The 17,532-nt window shown below is 50.9% G+C and overlaps 1 protein-coding gene across 8 annotated transcripts in view; it reads left to right on the forward strand.

Moving 5' to 3' along the window:
• The window catches only part of LOC119962946 (gamma-aminobutyric acid receptor subunit alpha-2-like), a 379,650-nt gene that overhangs the window by 91,496 nt on the left and 270,622 nt on the right, over positions 1 to 17,532 (forward strand). For 4 of the 8 annotated variants that reach the window (XM_038791279.1, XM_038791286.1, XM_038791285.1 and 1 more), the window contains one exon: positions 7,078 to 7,208. In XM_038791279.1, coding sequence (XP_038647207.1) covers positions 7,078 to 7,208 — 131 coding nt within the window. The remainder of the gene's footprint in view (positions 1 to 7,077; positions 7,209 to 17,532) is intronic. The other 4 variants (XM_038791280.1, XM_038791287.1, XM_038791284.1 and 1 more) reach the window with 2 other exon arrangements.

A 17,532-nucleotide genomic window follows, 5' to 3' on the forward strand; every position in this document is an offset into this window, starting at 1 on the left:
ATTCCATAATCTAGTTCATTTGAATGTGATTTCTGAATAAATATTCCTTTCTCTCTGACACTCCCCACTTGCAGATCATCTCACTCAATATCATTCAAAATAGCATCATGCATGGACTTAAAATATTCTCCAGCTCTCCAAATTGTCTCGATCCATCTTGTGGATATTCCTCAACAGGTTTACTTGCTACCAGGCCCTTAACGTGTTCATATCCAAATAGTTTACCCTGTCACTTCAATTGTGCTCATTTTGACAGGTATCAGTGTATTTGATTCTGTCCCAACCATTTTAAAGTCGGTTTCTCTATGGAATATGTGTCAGTGCCTTGATCACTTAATAATGCTTTTTGACTCTATTGGCCTCATTGACCATTTCTCGCCATGCTGTTTGTCAAGTAGTGTGCATGCATAAGGCCTGTTCTTCAATGCATAATGGCAGGCCTGCCTATTAGTCACTTCACACGTAATTCATCTGCGCACGTATGCAGTGCCCCCAATGTCAGACCACACATTCTTGAACCTTTTATGATTTTATCAAAAGATCGCAAAATTGTTACTTATCTTTGCACGTATGGTCTCGATGCGTTGGGTGGTGACCAGAGTATCAGACTTTGTTCTCTTAAATAAAAGCATAGACAAGGACACAAGCATTGCCAAGAGAAATTTTATCAATTTACTAGCCTCCTCTGGATTGTCCCCTTCATATTAGTGCCAGATTGAAATATTCCATTGAATTTCACCCAATATCCTAATTCCCATTTCCTGGTTTGATTTCCTGTCTCAATTGTCTCCCCTCAATTACTTAATCCTATTCCAACCCTGGAGAAATCTTGTAGTCCAATAAAGTATCCTCCTGTTTAAAACAGAAATCAAACATTTCCATTTGATTCCAGGCAGTAGCATTGTGATTGTTTGTTCTTTGTCTTAAATTACATCTTTTGTAACGTGTCTTGCTACATTACAATGTCTGTCTACATCCCTGAATTGCCCCAATTCAAACCAGTGTTGTAGGCTTTCAAATTTTTATTAGTGTCCAATTCATCTCTTTTTCAAAAGAGGCTTTGTCCACATATCCATGGACACCAGCTAAATTGCAAATCTTGTTCCACTTGCAATTACCTGTAAAATAAAACACAAAAGATCCATTCTGCTTGGGGCAAAATGGGTTAATTAATTGGTCCAGATCTGACAATTCAAACTTAAAATTTGTAATTTCCAACACTTGTTTAAAAATATAAATATATCTTCAGCTGTTAATTCTTTGCTTGTTTGAAAAAGGGGATGGAGTGAAAGTTTTTAACTGGACATCATTACGTCACCTCTCTTTGTTGGACCTGTTTTCTTTAAAAATCGCTACTTTACACTCCAATCTCATAATTTTTGAGTCTCTCTTCTTGTATTAGTTGTGTTGGGAATAATTATTTTTTGAAACCGGCAAGATGTTTTAGCTCCAATCGAACGCAGAATTGGCTATAATCATTTTAGATATTTCAAACTCCAATTAATCCTGTGAAATTAAAATTATCGCACTCTTACATATGTGAATTTGTATCCGAATTAATATTCCCACATGTTGACCAAAACTATCTCGGAATTATGCCTCTGGCCAGAAAAACATGATTCCAGGTTTCGTCAACTGTTTTGACTGAAGTCACTTGAACAAGGATCTCAAAGATCACAGTTTTCGACAGAAATCATGAACGCTTGCACAGACACACAAATATCATTCCCGGTAGCATAGTGGTTAGCACAATTGCTTCACAGCTCCAGGTTCCCAGGTTCGATTTCAGCTTGGGTCACTGTCTGTGCGAAGTCTGCACATCCTCCCCATGTGTGCGTGGGTTTCCTCCGGGTGCTCCGGTTTCCTCCCACAGTCCAAAGATGTGCAGGTTAGGTGGATTGGCCATGATGAATTGCCTTTAGTGTCCAAAATTGCCCTGTGTGTTGGGTGGGGTTACTGGGTTATGGGGATAGGGTGGAGGTGTTGACCTTGGGTAGGGTGCTCTTTCCAAGAGCCGGTGCAGACTCGATGGGCCGAATGGCCTCCTTCTGCACTCTAAATTCTATGAAAAAACAAGCAGCGACACATATAAACCTTAACGATAACATGACTCGACAACACCATATATTAATTTGCTCGTAACGTTCCAAGGTGCTCATTTCGCCAGGTATCCGTGTATTTGATTCTATCCCAACCATTTTAAAGTCAGTTTCTCTGTGGAATATATGTCAGTGCCTTGATCACTTCTTAATGATGTTGCTTTACTGTGTTGGTCCCATTGACCAAGATGCCTGGGGAAAGCCAGGGTACTACCCTGCCCTGTCACTGACCACCCGGGGTCTCTCATGGCATGACAGACCCCCTGAGGTGCTGCCAAATGTTCACATTTGTAAACCAGTATCAAACATCACCATGGCGAGATTTTGAAGGCACAGCCATTGACTCACAGGCTCCGGATGAATTTGACGTCCGGGTTATTGGATCATTTAAATATCCAGATCTCACCGGGCGGAACGAGTCCGGTGACTCGTGATAAGCCCAGTGCCCAGTGTGGATTCCGATTTAGGGCTCTTGCGCAATTCACCCATTGCACGCGGATGTGCGCCCTGCGCTACAGAGTCACTGAATTGCACCCAATATGTAGACAAAAATATGATGAATAGACACGCACTTGTTCTGGAAATCATTAACACAGCAGAGACTGACTAGTGGGTGTCATTTGGGTCACTCACAGTTACACTTGATTGTGCATTCAAATTTGTCTCTGTTCAGTATCAAAAGGGGGATGTTTGAGTTTGTATTTCTTGGAGTGGCACCGTGTCTCACAGTGCTAGAGACCCGGGTTTGATTCGGACCTTGGGTAACTGTGTGCAGTTTGCACATTCTCCTCTGTCTGCGTGGATTTCCTCTGTGTCCTCTGGTTTCCTCCCACAATCCAAAGATGCGCAGGGTAGGTTGATTGGCCATGCAAAATTTCTCCTTAGGGTCCACAGATGTGCTGGTTAACTGAGTTACGGGGATAGAGCGGGGAAGTGGGCCTCGGTCGGATGCTCTTTTGGAGGTTCGGTGCAGACTCGATGGCCAAACGGCCTCCTTCACTGTAGGAGGTTCTATGGTCATACCTGGCTTGCCACAGTCATGTGATTGTACCATGTGTACCATGTGGCAGTGTATCTAGGGGCTGCTAACTTGAGATCAGTTCAATAAAGGCCTCTCACTGAGAAGACACTGGAAGCTCTGCTTTCCTTAAACATGAAACACCATGTAGCTCCAAGAGGGGAGGTGGTGGTTTAGTGTTATTATCACTGGACTAGTAGTTCAGAGACTCAGGAAATGCTCCTGGGGACGGGCAGATGGTGAAATTGGAATTCAATAAAAATCTGGAACTAAGACGGAACTGGGGCTGGTTTAGCTCACTGGGCTAAATCGCTGGCTTTTAAAGCAGACCAAGCAGGCCAGCAGCACGGTTCGATTCCCGTACCAGCCTCCCCGGACAGGCGCCGGAATGTGGCGACTAGGGGCTTTTCACAGTAACTTCATTGAAGCCTACTCATGACAATAAGCGATTTTCATTTCATTTCATTTCTAATGATGATCATGAAATCGGGGGCGGGATTCTCCCCTCTGACAGCAGAGTGTTGATGCAGTCGTAAAAACCGGAGAGTTTAATAACGGCATCATCGGGCCGCTTAGTGTAACGATCCTCTGCCCGACAGGGGGCCGGCACAGCACTGGAGTGACTCACGCCGCTCCAGCTGCCGATACCGGTGTCAAATGTGCACCGTGGGTCTGTGCATGCTCGCTGTGACCGGTGCGAATGCGCACTGCGACCGGTGCGAACTCGCGCATGCGCGGTAACTTCCTTCTCTGTGCCGGCCCCGACACAACATGGTGTAGGGCTACAGGGGCCGGCGCGGAGTAAAAGAAGCCCCCACTGGAAGTTGCCGGCCCGCTGTTCGGTAGGCCCCGATCGCGGGCCAAGCCACGGTGATCGGACCCCCCCCCCCTCCCCCCAAACAGGCCATCACCCGCTAGGTAAGGCCACGTGTGAATGGCGCTGGCGGAACTCGGGCCTTTTTTACTCTCCGCACATCCCGGGTGGAGAATCGCCGGGAGCGCCGCGTAGAGTGGCCCTTGACCAGTACCGCGCCGGACTGGAGAATCGGCGGACCGGTGTTGGGGCGGCGACGTGCGAATCGCGCCCGGCCAGGTGATTCTCCGAACCAGCACGGGCTGAGAGAATCCCATCCCAGATATTTGTAAAGACGCATCTGGTTCGCGAATGTCTTTGAGGGATGGAAATCTGCCATTCTTACCTGGTGTTATCAACAGCCCCAGGTGGGGTCCCAAAAGGTTATCGATCAGCGCAAGACCCAGTGTTTTGTCAGCGTCTTGCTGGGATGCTCCCAAAAGGTTGCAAGCCTGGGTGAGGATGGATGACTCCCTGGGCGGGATTCTCTCAGCCCAGGGCCAGGTCGGAGAATCCCCGCGACCGGTGCGAATCGCCCCACGCCGCCCCGAATCGCCCCACGCCGCCCCGAATCACGCCACGCCGCCCCGAATCGCCCCACGCCGCCCCGAATCGCCCCACGCCGCCCCGAATCACGCCACGCTGCCCTGACACTGGCACGTGATTCTCCGCGGAGAATCAATGGCACTGGCACCAGCGTGTTGGGCGCGGCGCCGGTTGTGGGCTGCTCTATGTGGCCGGGATGGGATCGGCCAAGCGGCCGTCGTGGAAACGCCGAGTCCCGCCGGCGCCATCAACACTTGCTCTCAGCCGGCGGGAACTCAGCGTTGAAGGGTAGGGTGGCATCCTGTGGAGGGGGGTGAGGGGGCGGGGTCTGACCCCAGGGGGGGCCCTCCGATGTGGCCTGGCCTGCGATTGGGACCCACCGATCGGCGGGCCAGCCTCTCTGTCTCCTGGCCTCCTTTCTTCCACGCCGTTGCCTGTAATCCTGTGCCATGTTGGGTCAGGGCCGACATGGTCAAGGGAGACAGGGAATCGCGCCGGTGGGAGTGCGCATGCGCGGGTTCATGCCGGTTCCACTACGCATGTGCGCACCTCCCTGCATCCATTCCATGGTCGGATCAGCAGCTGGAGCAGTGGTTAGCACTAGGACTGCGGCGCTGAGGACCCGGGTTCGAATCCTGGCCCTGGTCACTGTCCGTGTGGAATTTGCACATTCTCCCCGTGTCTGCGTGCGTTTTGCCCCCACAACCCAAAGATGTGCAGGTTAGGTGGATTGGCCATGCTAAATTGCCCCTTAATTGGAAAAAAAATAATTGAGTACTCTGAATTTATTTTTAAAAAGTATGTGGAACAGTCCTCTAGTTGTAAGGAGTAGACAATGACTCATTACGGCCGTTGCAATTGTTTTCCTATTGTTGGCTTCTGCTGGTGAACAGTTGATTCTTCGGTTCAAGTGTCTTGCAGTTTGGTAGAGATTTCAGTTCTTTTCCAGCTGTGACTTCCACAGAGAGAGTATTAGATGTTCCTGCAAAAGATGGTTACTATGCAGGGGCCCTGCCTCGGTTATTGAATTCTTTTCAGTGTGGCAAGCTTTAAGCTGCTTTTCTCAGACAGACAGCACAGGCTGGTAATAAGCAGACTTTTAACCCCATTTGTGTATTCCTAGAATGGAGGCCATCTAGGCCTTTATACCCAGAGTCATTTTGTCCCTTTGTCCTTCCCAGAGATGGTAATCAGTCTTTGGATGGTTTTACAAGTACCTTATCTGAAGGTACAGTGAGGTGCCCATTATTCCTTGGAAAAAACCCCTGCAGCCATTCTTGTCAGTGTCTAGTTGCACATGGTCAACTACCTTTAGTGTTTGATCCATTTTTAAAAATATACAACTCTGCTCTTTTTTAAAAGTGCAATATTTCCTTGTATAATTCCAGGGTTTTTCTCCATTGTCATAACACTGGTCAGGCTTACGTGTGATTCCAGATCCATAGCAATGTGATTGACTCTGAAATGGCCTAGGCAGGCCCTAAGTTCAAGGGCAATTAGGGATGGGCAACAAATGTTGCCCAGCCAGCGACAGCCACATCCCCTGAATTAATTTTGAAAGAATAGTGGGTGCTGCTGGGACTGCAATCAGTCCCAAGAAGAAGGTCTAATGTATCCTGGAGTGAGGTAACTTCAGAGTTTTTGGTTGGGTGAGGATTTGGCCAGCTTAAGCAGGGGGTTGGGAGGGACAGATTTTGAAAGTAGATGGGTCGGAAGGAATGGGAAGTACTATCTTGGAAGCCGCCACTGATGCGCAAAGGACACTCCCCAAAGATAATACCCCCCTTCCTTCCTGCCCATTTAAAACTTTTTTAAAAAAGGGTCTGCACTCTCTCGCTTGCTTGCTCACTCCAATCATGTTATGGTGTGGGCAGCATATTATCAGAGGCTAATTGGCTTGTTAACAAGCTCAATTGACCCTCAATTATTTATTTGCATATGGTGGACACGTTGCTGATTTTGGTGTCCGCCCTCCTGTGTTATGATGGTGACCTCGGATAGGGGCGGCAAGGTGGTGGACTGGATATCCACCCTATTTAATGTGCCCACAACCCCCCCACCCCCCCCAGCCAAAAACACACCGGCATTGGCACATAAAAATCCAGCCCAATGTTTCAGAAGTTCATTAAAATACTTGGCACAAATTTGCTTTAAACGATGTACTGAAACTGTAACTTTATCTCATTGATTTATTTGTTGCGATGCGGCTAAGAGGAATAGTCATGTGGGAATATTTTATCTGTGCAATATTTGTAGAAAATTCAGATGCACCGTTGCAGATGTGCATGTTGATGATTTCATGACAAACCGTGAACAGAAGAAATTTTCTCCTCACATTTTAATTTTTATTATGTAATGTATTTGTTTCAAGTAGAGAGAGATTACTCTTTTCACATGACCCTTAAATTTGTGGTAACAGAGCTTTATGTTACATCGGTAAAACATTTTGCATGCATATTTTTAGTTAAAATGTAACACCTTTTCATGCTTGACTGCTGTATTATGATTGCAGGGACGACTGGTCAAATCAGAAGTTTTAATGTGTACAATTTTGTATTCAGAAGAGGGGAGCCTGGCTCAGTGGAAGATGAAGCAAGGGACAACATCACCATCTTTACCAGAATTCTTGACCGCCTCCTGGATGGCTACGACAATCGTTTGAGACCAGGATTAGGAGGTCAGCAATTGAAAAGTATTTGGACTTTCATTTGGTTTTCTTTTACTCCGTGTATTATCATTTTTCTAAATATTTGTGCCTTCCTAAAAAAGGAAAATATAAATTTAAAGCTCCAACGATCACTGGTATGGTATCGCAGTAAAATAGTGAAGCACCACAGCCTACCTGTTTTAATCCAGAAATTTTTTTATCCATAATCCTCATAGATTAGGGAACAGTTCAGAGCAGTGCATTTATCGCTCGATTACCTGAAAACCTCATGCACTAATTCCAGCATTCCTGTTTAGGAATAGACCAGTTGTGGTAAGTGCAGATTTATAAATGACAAACCACATCAAAATTCAAGTTATCTGAAGTGGAACAGTTCATATAAAGACTGCAACACGACTGAAGAAAGAAATCAAACAGCATCAACGATAACAATGTGCATTTATATAGCATCCTTAACATAGAAACGTGTATCAAAGCAGAGGGATAATTAGAACACATTGGATGAGAAGGAAGCATTAGGAAGGGTGAAGAAAAGCTGCTCAGATGATGTTAGAAAAGGAGCTGGCGATGGGACTCTGGAGGGGTTTGGAGAAACAATTCCAGAATATCGAGCAGATATTTATAGCAGCTTTGTCGGAGGTTACGAAGATAGGCAACAATTGGATAGATAAAAGTGGAGGGAATTCCACCAAGCTGGACCATGAGGAAGAACTGTTTGAGGGGCATAGTGTGGTTGACAAATTCAAAAGCTGCAGCTATTTTCAGGGCTGTTTTACTGTCGTGGTTGGAGTGAAAACCTGAATGCAAAGGTTCGACGATGAGGTTGTTGCAAGGGTGAGGACAGATTTGGGAGGCAACAACTTGTTCAAGGTCTATAGAGGGGCAGGAGAGTTTGGAGATGGGATGGAAAATTTTCAAGCATGAGGAATTCTGTGTGGACTTCTTTGTAAAATGGTTGATGATGGCAGTACTGAAAGAGAGGCAATGGAAGTGTTGACAATCACAGAGACCACAGCAGTACTGAAAGAGAGGCAATGGAACTGTTGCCAATCACAGGGACCACAAAGGGAGGATAAATGATTACCATTTTACTGGGAATAATGGTGAGGGGAGCAAGAAATGGCTCTCTTGAATAGGATTAACTTGGGTACGGTAAGTTGCAAGAAAGAAAATTAATTCAAGGAAGAATGGACAAACGGTGCTGAAATTAAGTTTGAAATCATCAAGGAAAAAGAGTCACTCAGTTCAAAGGCTGAGGGCTGAAAGAACAGAGGGTATTTCAGTGACAAATTGGTGAGTTGGAGAGCAGTCGGCAAGAAGAGACCCCGTGATGTGATTATGTGATAAGGGCAACACCCTAGTGTTGTGATTATGTGATAAGGTCTAGTATTAGAAAACTGGGTAGGGTGACTTCTATATGGGACCAGGTGTTTCTACTCTAGAGCCAGTGCCCAGTCCAAGCCAGAATACTGATGGACTCTTTTACAATTAGGTTGCAGATGACAGCAACTTCTTTGTGAGTAAGAAAACATTCCGGGAGGAAATGCAGAGATTAATTTTGGATCTGCTTGGAGAAACCAGGGGGGAGTGAGCAGGGCCGCTAAGAGGTTCAGAGGTAGCTGCTTGGAGTGAACTGTGTATTTAATTTGTTGAAAGGCCCGATTGCTTCTAATGAGGTCACAATATGTCCTTCAACAGACCATTTGAAACACAAGAAAATGCAAAGGCTAGCCAAGAGTTTATTCACAGAAAATTCAAACCCATAATTGTTGCAGGAGAGTAGGGAGAGAGGGGATTCATTGTGAGAAACAGACTTTTTTCAGCAACATTGGCAATTCTATCTGCTGTTGTAGGAAAGATATCTGAAATAAACATTGACAAGCCAGTGAGCTTGTATATTGTTCCAGGGCGTTCAAAATGTCTGAACAATGCCAAAACAACAATGGACCAGAAGCCGTGAGCAGAGAAGCTGAACAAAGCCCCTTTGTTTTATCAACACAAGGATCTTGGTCAACTATAAATATTTGCAATTACTGTATAGGTAGAAGTTTTGGGAGAGAAACGGCTGTCAGGGGAAAGTGGATGGACTGAATGAGTGGACGGGCCTTGTCCGCATAGTTTGGGACCCAGTGGGCACAGTACGAGAAGAACCACAGGCAGCGTTTGAGGGCCTTGGGGCAGTGAGGGAGGGGAAGCTCCATGAGGGGGCGCATGCGGTCGGGATCGGGCCCCAGAACTCCATTCTGGACCACATAGCCGAGGATGGCTAAGCTGGTCGTGCTAAACACGCACTTCTCCTTGTTGTAGGCGAGGTTGAGGAGAGTAGTGGTGTGGAGAAATTTGGTGAGGTTTGCATCGTGGTCCTGCTGGTCATGGCCGCAGATGGTGACGTTGTCTAGGTACGGGAAGGTGGCCCGCAAACTGTACCGGTCGACCATTCGGTCCATCTCCCTTTGGAAGACCGAGACCCCGTTAGTGATGGCGAAGGGAACTCTGAGGAAGTGGTAGAGATGACCGTCCGCCTCGAAAGCGGTGCATGGATGGTCTGCTTTACGAATGGGGAGCTGGTGGTAGGCGGATTTGAGGTCTATCGTTGAGAAGGCCCGGTACTGCGCAATCTGATTGATATGCATGGGAGGGGGTACGCGTCGAGCTGCGTATACCGGTCTGGCTGTAGTCCATGACCATTCTGTGTTTCACTCCAGTTTTAACGACTACCACTTGGGCTCTCCAGGGACTGCTGCTGGCCTCGATAATGACCTCCTGAAGCAGCCACTGGACCTCGGACCTGATGAAGGTCCTGTCCTGGGCGCTGTACCATCTGCTCCTGTTGGCGACGGGTTTGCAATCCGGGGTTAGGTTGGTGAAGAGGGAAGGCGGATCGACCTTTAGGGTCGCAAGGCCGCACGCAGTGAGGGGTGGTAGGGGCCCGCCGAATTTGAGGGTTAGGCTCTGGAGGTTGCACTGCAAGTCCAGGCCTAGGAGTAGGGCAGCACAGAGGTTAGGGAGGACGTAGAGGCGGAAGCCGCTGAATTCTACACTCTGGACCGTGAGTGTGACCGTGTAGAACTCCCGGATCACGATGGAATGGGATCTGGAGGACAGGGAAATTCTTTGGTTGGCTGGGTGGACCGCGAGGGAGCAGCGCCTTACTGTATCCGGGTATATGAAGCTTTCGGGGATCCCGGAGTCCAGCAGGCAAGAGGTCACGTGGCCGTTGGTTTTCACACTGGTCGATGCGGTGGCCAGGTTGTGTGGACGAGACTGGTCGAACGTCACTGAGGCCAGTCGTGGTCGGTCGTCACTGACGTCGGATGGTGGGGGGCCCAGGTCCTGGAATGCTGTCGGTGTCCATGTCCCGTGGGGGAGACAAGATGGCGGTGCCTAAAGTTCCTGTGGGGGACAACATGGCAGCGCCCATGGGCCGCACATTGCGGGGGTTGGACAAGATGGCGGTGCCCACTGGCCGCGTGTGGTCCGGGGAGGTGAAGATGGCGGCGCCCACTGGCCGCGCGTGGTCTGGGGAGATGAAGATGGCGGCGCTCATTGTGTTTAACTAGAGGGGTGGAGGCGGTAGCGGCGACTGCGCGGGCCTGGCACACCGCGGCAAAGTGCCCCTTTTTTGCCGCAGGCCTTGCAAAGGGCAGCGTGGGCCGGGCAGCATTGGGGAGGGTACTTCTGGCCGCAGAAGTAACATCGGGGACCCGTGGGTTGCGCGGGCCGGCATGTGGCACAGGCGTACTGGCTGGGTAAGGCCCTATCTGGGGCTGCCGTTTGTGGGGTCCACGAAGGGTAGGAGGGGTGGGCCGCGCGGCTGGTGGGGTAGGCCTGGATGTTACGTGAGGCGACTGTCATGGAGAGCACTAGCTTCTTTGTTTCAGCTAGGTTGAGCGTGGCCCCTTCTAACAGTCTTTAGCGTATGAGGTCCGACCTAATCCCCGTTACGAATGCGTCCCGCATAAGAAGGTTGGAATGTTCGGTGGCCGTAACGGTCTGACAGCCACAGTCCCAGACAAGTGGGATCAGGGCCCGACGGAAGTCTTCTATGGACTCACCAGGGAGTTGAGAGCGAGTGGCGAGTACGTGTCTGGCGAAGAGCGTGTTCGTTTTCTGTGTGTCGTTTTCTTTGAGGAGTGCCATGGCTTTGGCGTAGTTCGGGGTGTTCTGGATCAGTGGAAACATGTTGGAGCTCAACCTTGAGTACAGGATCTGTATCTTCTGAGCCTCTGGAACAGGGGTGGTCGCTGAGTTGATATACGCCTCGAAGCAAGCTAGCCAGTGATTAATGTCCTTTTTGGTGTCGCTTGATTGTGGATCCAGCTGCAGGCGATCCGGTTTGATTCGGAGGTCCATCTATGAGAAAATCTTAGAGCAATAAATTGATGCACGATCAATTGTACAAAGACTAGAGTTGGATACAAATGAGGCTTTATTGCTCTGAGATGTGTGGCTTCCCACAGCAGCTGGCGAAATGGCTGCTGAATGGAGGAAATGCACAGTTATACTCCTCCTACTGGGTGGAGCCAGCAGACAGGGATTACCGGCGAACCTGTAGTACAAGTCCAACCTTACATCGCCTAATACAGGTGTAACAGTGGTTTACCACAGTCACACTGACCAGAAGGAGATGGCGCAGTGCTAGAGGGAGGTGGTCCAGCCCCAGTCAGGATGGCCCACTCCCTGAGCTCCATGGCTGTGAACATACAGACCCTGGTCGAAACCAGAGCAGGCCTCCAGGACTGGCAGTGGCAGGTGTCGGGGGGGGGGGAGGGCTCGGGCGATGTTCCGCTTGCACCCCTGTCCCATGGAGAAGCCCAGATGCCATCGGGCATCCCGAGGGGGGAGGAGCGGCTGGGACCTATGTCGGTGAAACATGCAGGGGAGGTCCCGGAACATCGCAGCACCTCAGACTCCCCTCCCCCCGTCCCTGGTGCATCTGGTAGGCAGCGGTCAGAACAGGTTGGCACCACGCCAGTCGGGATGCACGTGGAGCAGCCTGACCCATCCAGGCCGGGCCGCCCCAGGAAACGTGTGCCAACGGGGACCCTAGTCGCAGGGCAGGGGGTCACAGCAGCCCACCTCCACTACTGTTGTTCCGTCTGGGGATCCACTATTATCATGAAATGCTTTGAGCGGCTAGTCATAAGACGGATCAATGCCAGCCTCCCAGAGGGTCTGCCTCCCACGGCAACCGATCCACAGCAGATGCTATCTCTCTGGCCCTACAATCAACTCTTGAACACCTCGACAACAAGGACACCTACGTCAGACTGCTGTTCATAGACTACAGCTCCGCCTTCAACACCATTATCCCAACAAGACTAATAACCAAACTCTGCAACCTCAAACTTGACCCCTCCCTGTGCAGCTGGATCCTTGACTTCCTCAGCCTTGACTTCCTCAGCAACAGACCGCAATCTGTCAGGATAGGCAACAGCAGCTCCTCCACAATAGTCCTCAACATCGGGGCCCCGCAAGGATGTGTGCTCAGTCCTCTACTGTACTCCCTATACACACACGACTGTGTGGCAACATTCAACTCCAATTCAATTCAATCTATAAGTTTGCAGATGATACGACTGTGGTGGGTCGTATCTCAAACGAATCACACGACAGAAGGGAGATAGATCACTTGGTTGCATAGTGTACCGAGAACAAGCTCTTCATAAATGTTGAATAGACCAAGGAACCGATCATCATCTTCAGGAAGCGCAGCACGACCCCCCCCCCCCCCCCCCCCCTTTACATCAACCTGCAACGTGGTCCACTCATGTTGAAGCAACAGTCAAGAAAGCCCAACAACATCTCTACTTCCTATGGAAGCTAAAGAAATTTGGCATGTCTGCATCGACTCTCTCAAACGTCTACAGATGTGCGATAGAGAGCATCCTATCCAGCTGCATTACAGCTTGGCATGCCAACTGCTCGGCCCAGGAAACTGCAGAGTGTGGTGAACTCAGCTCAATGCATCACACAAGCTTGCCATCCTCCTATTGATTCTGTATACACCTCCCGCTGCCTCAGGAAGGCAGACAGCATTGTCAGAGGCCCCTCATACCCAGGCTTTGCCTTCTTCCAGACTCTTCAACCAGTCACGAAGATGCAGAAGTCTGAAGACCTGCATAGCCAGACATAGGAACAGCTTCTTCCCCACAGCTACTAGACTCCTCAACAACTCTCCCTCGGACTGATCTGTTCCCTGTAAGAACACTATTCACGACACCCTTCGTTGCTCTTGTTTGGCCCTTGTTTCGCACAGTAACCAATCGCTATTTGTTGATGCACCTCTGTCAATGTACTCTGTCGATTATTTTTTTGTGTACTGTCTACTGTGTACGTTCCCTTGGCTGCAGAAAAATACTTTTTACTGTACTTTGGTACGTGTGCCAATAAAAATCAATCAATCAATCACCTAGGCATAGTGAGAGGACCCGTAAGGCCAGAAAGTTAGACACCAATTAAATTGGCACGGGAGCAGGGCATAGTTTCGTTCTTGGGGCTAATGCACAGACTGTATATATCTCTGCACAATAAACACCTGTTGTCATCGATGGAAGCTGCCTCTGTGCTCTGTCTGATGGGTGTGGGGGTGGGGCAGTAAGTGAGGGTCACTGTGGGTGAAGGGTGATGGAAGAGTGAGCACCAGTGGGTGCCCTGTGCAGCCACCCCAGCACCCATCACCCCGTCCCCAGCGATATGACATGGCTATGTGATGGAGTGTCCAGCTCGCATGCAGGGATCACCAAGGTGGCAGGTGCTTCCGTGGGCAAGAGCATGGGGGGTGTGTGGAGGGGGGAGGGGGGGGGGGGGGGTGGGGGGTTGTTTGAACATGCCGGGGTGAATGATTGTGCCAGGATAAACGAGTCATGCAGACTGCCTGGGTATCGGGCGCAGGCGTGCAGGATCTTCATCTAGTGGTCACAGACCACCTGTGCGTTCATGGAATGGTATCCCTTCCTGTTCGTGAACATTGGCCTGTTATCCGCTGGTGCCCAAAGGGCAACTTGCACCCCATCGATGACCCCCTGGACCATGAGCACCCTGGCAACGAAGCCTGCTGCCCGGGCATCCTGGTGGGTGCGGCCCACATGGAACTGTATGTACTGGTCCGGCAGGGCATAGGGCATCGGTAACAGCGCGGATGCACCTGTGCACCAATGCTTGCGAGATGACGGGCAGGTCCTCACTCACCGACTAGAACGACTCCATCGAATAGAAGTTCAGGGCGACCACCTTGACGGCCACCGGTAGCGGGTGTTCCCCCCCCACCCCCCACCCCACTCCCATGCGGTGCAGGTGTGCCATCATCTGGCAGATATGTCCGATGGTTTCCCGGCTAATCTGCAGTCTCCTCCGGCATGCCCGGTCCGGAAGGTCACCAAAGGACATGTGGCACCAGTACATGCGGGGCCTCATCAGGCACCTCCTTGGCACCACCACCCTCCCCCCCCCCCCCCCCTCATCCTCCCCCCTCCGCCTCAAAGTCTTGTTCCTCCTCCTACTCGTCCTCACCCTCCTCGTCTTGTTCCTCCTACCCCTCCTCGGGCGGGCGGCCCTCAAGCCTGAGCAGCTAGCACCTGTCCCTCTGCGGCCCACTCCTCTGCTGCGGCCTCGACCTCCTCTCTGAGCTGCATGCACTCACGCTGCCACAGGGCTGCATTCAGGGCAGCTGCCACAGGGCTGCATGCAGGGCAGCGGGTCCTGCCACGCCGGCCAACATTGTTGGATGGTTCCCAAACATTATGTTCTGCAGGGGGTGAGGGGACACAATGTCATAATGACGCATGGACCCGTGCACAGTCAGGTGCTATGGACTACATGGTGGCCCCGTTTGGCACCGCACGCCCCAGCCTCTCGTGACCCCCACCTCTGCCCCGTCAGTGCCCCCGCTCCTGGCGGCCATCCCTGCTGCCATGGCCACAGTTTGTGGCACTGCCCTCACTGGGGGATGCCGTCGGTGGGTTTCGCCGGGCACCCACCCACCCATACAGCACCCACCCATACAGCCATTAACTGTGCACTCATCCAGCGTCCGGGGTGGGTGCCCAACAAGATGGCCACCGTACTGGCACCCATTGCGTGGGCACCGCCATGTCATGGCGGGGGGGTTCTCCACTGCTCTACCTGTCTTTCTTCCCCCCCCTCCCACCCCACTTCCCCAAGCCACTTCCCCAGCCTTGGCAGAGCCCCCCGCTCTCCCCACAGCAGCCACCGTCGATGTCCGTTTCAGGAGCCCGCGGTCCCCCCACGCCAACTCTTACCTCCTCCTGCGGCCACATCAGCCATCACGCTGGCTCCATGATTTTTTTTATATGTGGTTAGAACCACGCCATCAGGACTTCGCACAGAATCACTCAAGCCCCGGAGAATCAGTCATCGGGCCACCTGATGCGATTCTGAGGGCCGCGCGCCGCGATTCTGTCGTGTTGGGAGGCGTCCGGAGAATCGGAAATTGACCCGAAACTGGTGGCAACGCCGATTTCGCCGTCGGAGCCGACTCTCAGGCCAATCGTGTTTCGCGATTTTGGCATGGACCTTCGGTGAATCGTACCACCAGAAAAGGGGTGAATCTGATCAGCATGAAATTGACTACATTTATATATTATTATCTGGCTTAAATGTCATTGCTTCCAGGACGTGTTGGCAAGAATTATTACTGGTATCCAAAACGGAAACCAGTTGTGATGATCAGATGTGCAGAGGTGAGTATAACCTCTGGGTGGTAAGGGGCAGGGTGCTGCCCCTGTGAGGTTGGTACTGCCAGGGGTGGAGTAGGTGGGACAGGGGCAGTGTCTTTAGGGACTCCCATTTGGTAGGTTCCCATTAGATGGGACGGGGGACGATGATGGAGGGGGATGTTGTGCCTGCATGGGCTGGGGGGGGGGGGGGGATGCGTACACTGAGAATGGGGGCTGCCCCGATGCTAGCAAAGATGGGCGGGGGGTGGGGGGAGGGGGGGTGTTGGGTCAGCCTGTTTCCTGTGTAATGTGAGTGGGGTGATCCGACCATTGAGTGTTGGTTGGCCCTCTGTGTTCGAGGATTTGCGATATTCCCCTTGTCTGCCGGGGATCCCGATGTACCGGGGTAGTGGCAAAGGGGGGCCTTTACCTTTACCGTGAGATCAGGGTGCCCTTTAAAAACGGCACCCCGATCTCTGAATCCCAGCTTTTCCGGCAAATTTAGACCTGCCCCCAGCTGGCTATGTGATCCTGGCCAGCAGTTTGAAATCACGCAGAGTGTTGTTTGACCTGGTGAGGAAAGGGAGTTGGGAAATCAGCGAGTTTCACATTGCTTTCCTCACCTGATCCAGCACCCTGCACAATGTTTGGAAAATTCCACCCTTTATGTTCCGTTTTTAGATGCTCATCTCGAGTATGCACAAAGGTAAATATAACATTAATCTTATGTTTTGATGATGGACTTTTAAGGGTTCTTTTAAGCTGCCTCTGCACTGTAGTATTTATATAAACAAAGTTACGGACCTGTTTTGGGCAAGTGTCACAGACATTCAGGAGTCCACCTTCACCAATGTGGAAGTGCCTGTATTCGGGTGCTGATAGAGTGAAAATATTGCAGCCTGAAGTTACATTTCATACACATCTCGGTGGGCAGACTTAGCAGAGAGGTATCTGGTCACTATTTGGTGAGTACCACACTGCTTCAGATGCACATCAGGTGGAGACAGAACGTCCCAGGAAGCGGGCAGTTAGAGGTCTGCTGGATACCAGGGTTCAGCTATGCCCCAGCCTCTGGAGAAGTTCTTTCCTCATGTGCTGGAGATGTAAAGACAAAGCCAGGAAATCCAGGAGGTGTTGTCAGCAACATTCCTGCAAACGCATGGCTGTTTGAAGGAGTCCCAAAGCCTTCAGTCTCAGGAGATGTTACCGACATTGCCTGGCAATAGGCCAACACAGCAAGGGCGGCAACCGCAGTGGGAAGCCTGGGGCAGGACATCCAAACCATGGGTGGTGGAGTCCAAGGCATGGCTCAGTCTCTGAGTACCATGGCTGAGAGCCTTGAGAGCCTGGCCCAGACACAATTGCTGAGGGTATGATACCATGGTGCAGACAATTTTAGGCCTCCAGGACTGGCAGCGGCAGAAGATGTAGAGACATCTGGAGCTCAGTCCAGTTGCCCCCCCCCCCCCCCCCCCCCCCCCCCCCCCCCCCCCCATCCCATGGAGTCATCCAGGGGCCCACACATGCCCCGAGACTGGAGGGAGCATTGGAGCCCTTGCTGGGGCCTTCCACCAAAGATCCTCTGGCAGTCTCCAGCCCTTGTGAATCTCCCCTTCTCAGTACCAGATGTCAGAACTTGATGACGTAGCTAAACCAGTGACGTGCAAAAG

Source organism: Scyliorhinus canicula, chromosome 3 (genome assembly GCF_902713615.1).
Source record: "Scyliorhinus canicula chromosome 3, sScyCan1.1, whole genome shotgun sequence".
Classification (NCBI taxonomy): Eukaryota; Metazoa; Chordata; class Chondrichthyes; order Carcharhiniformes; family Scyliorhinidae; genus Scyliorhinus; species Scyliorhinus canicula.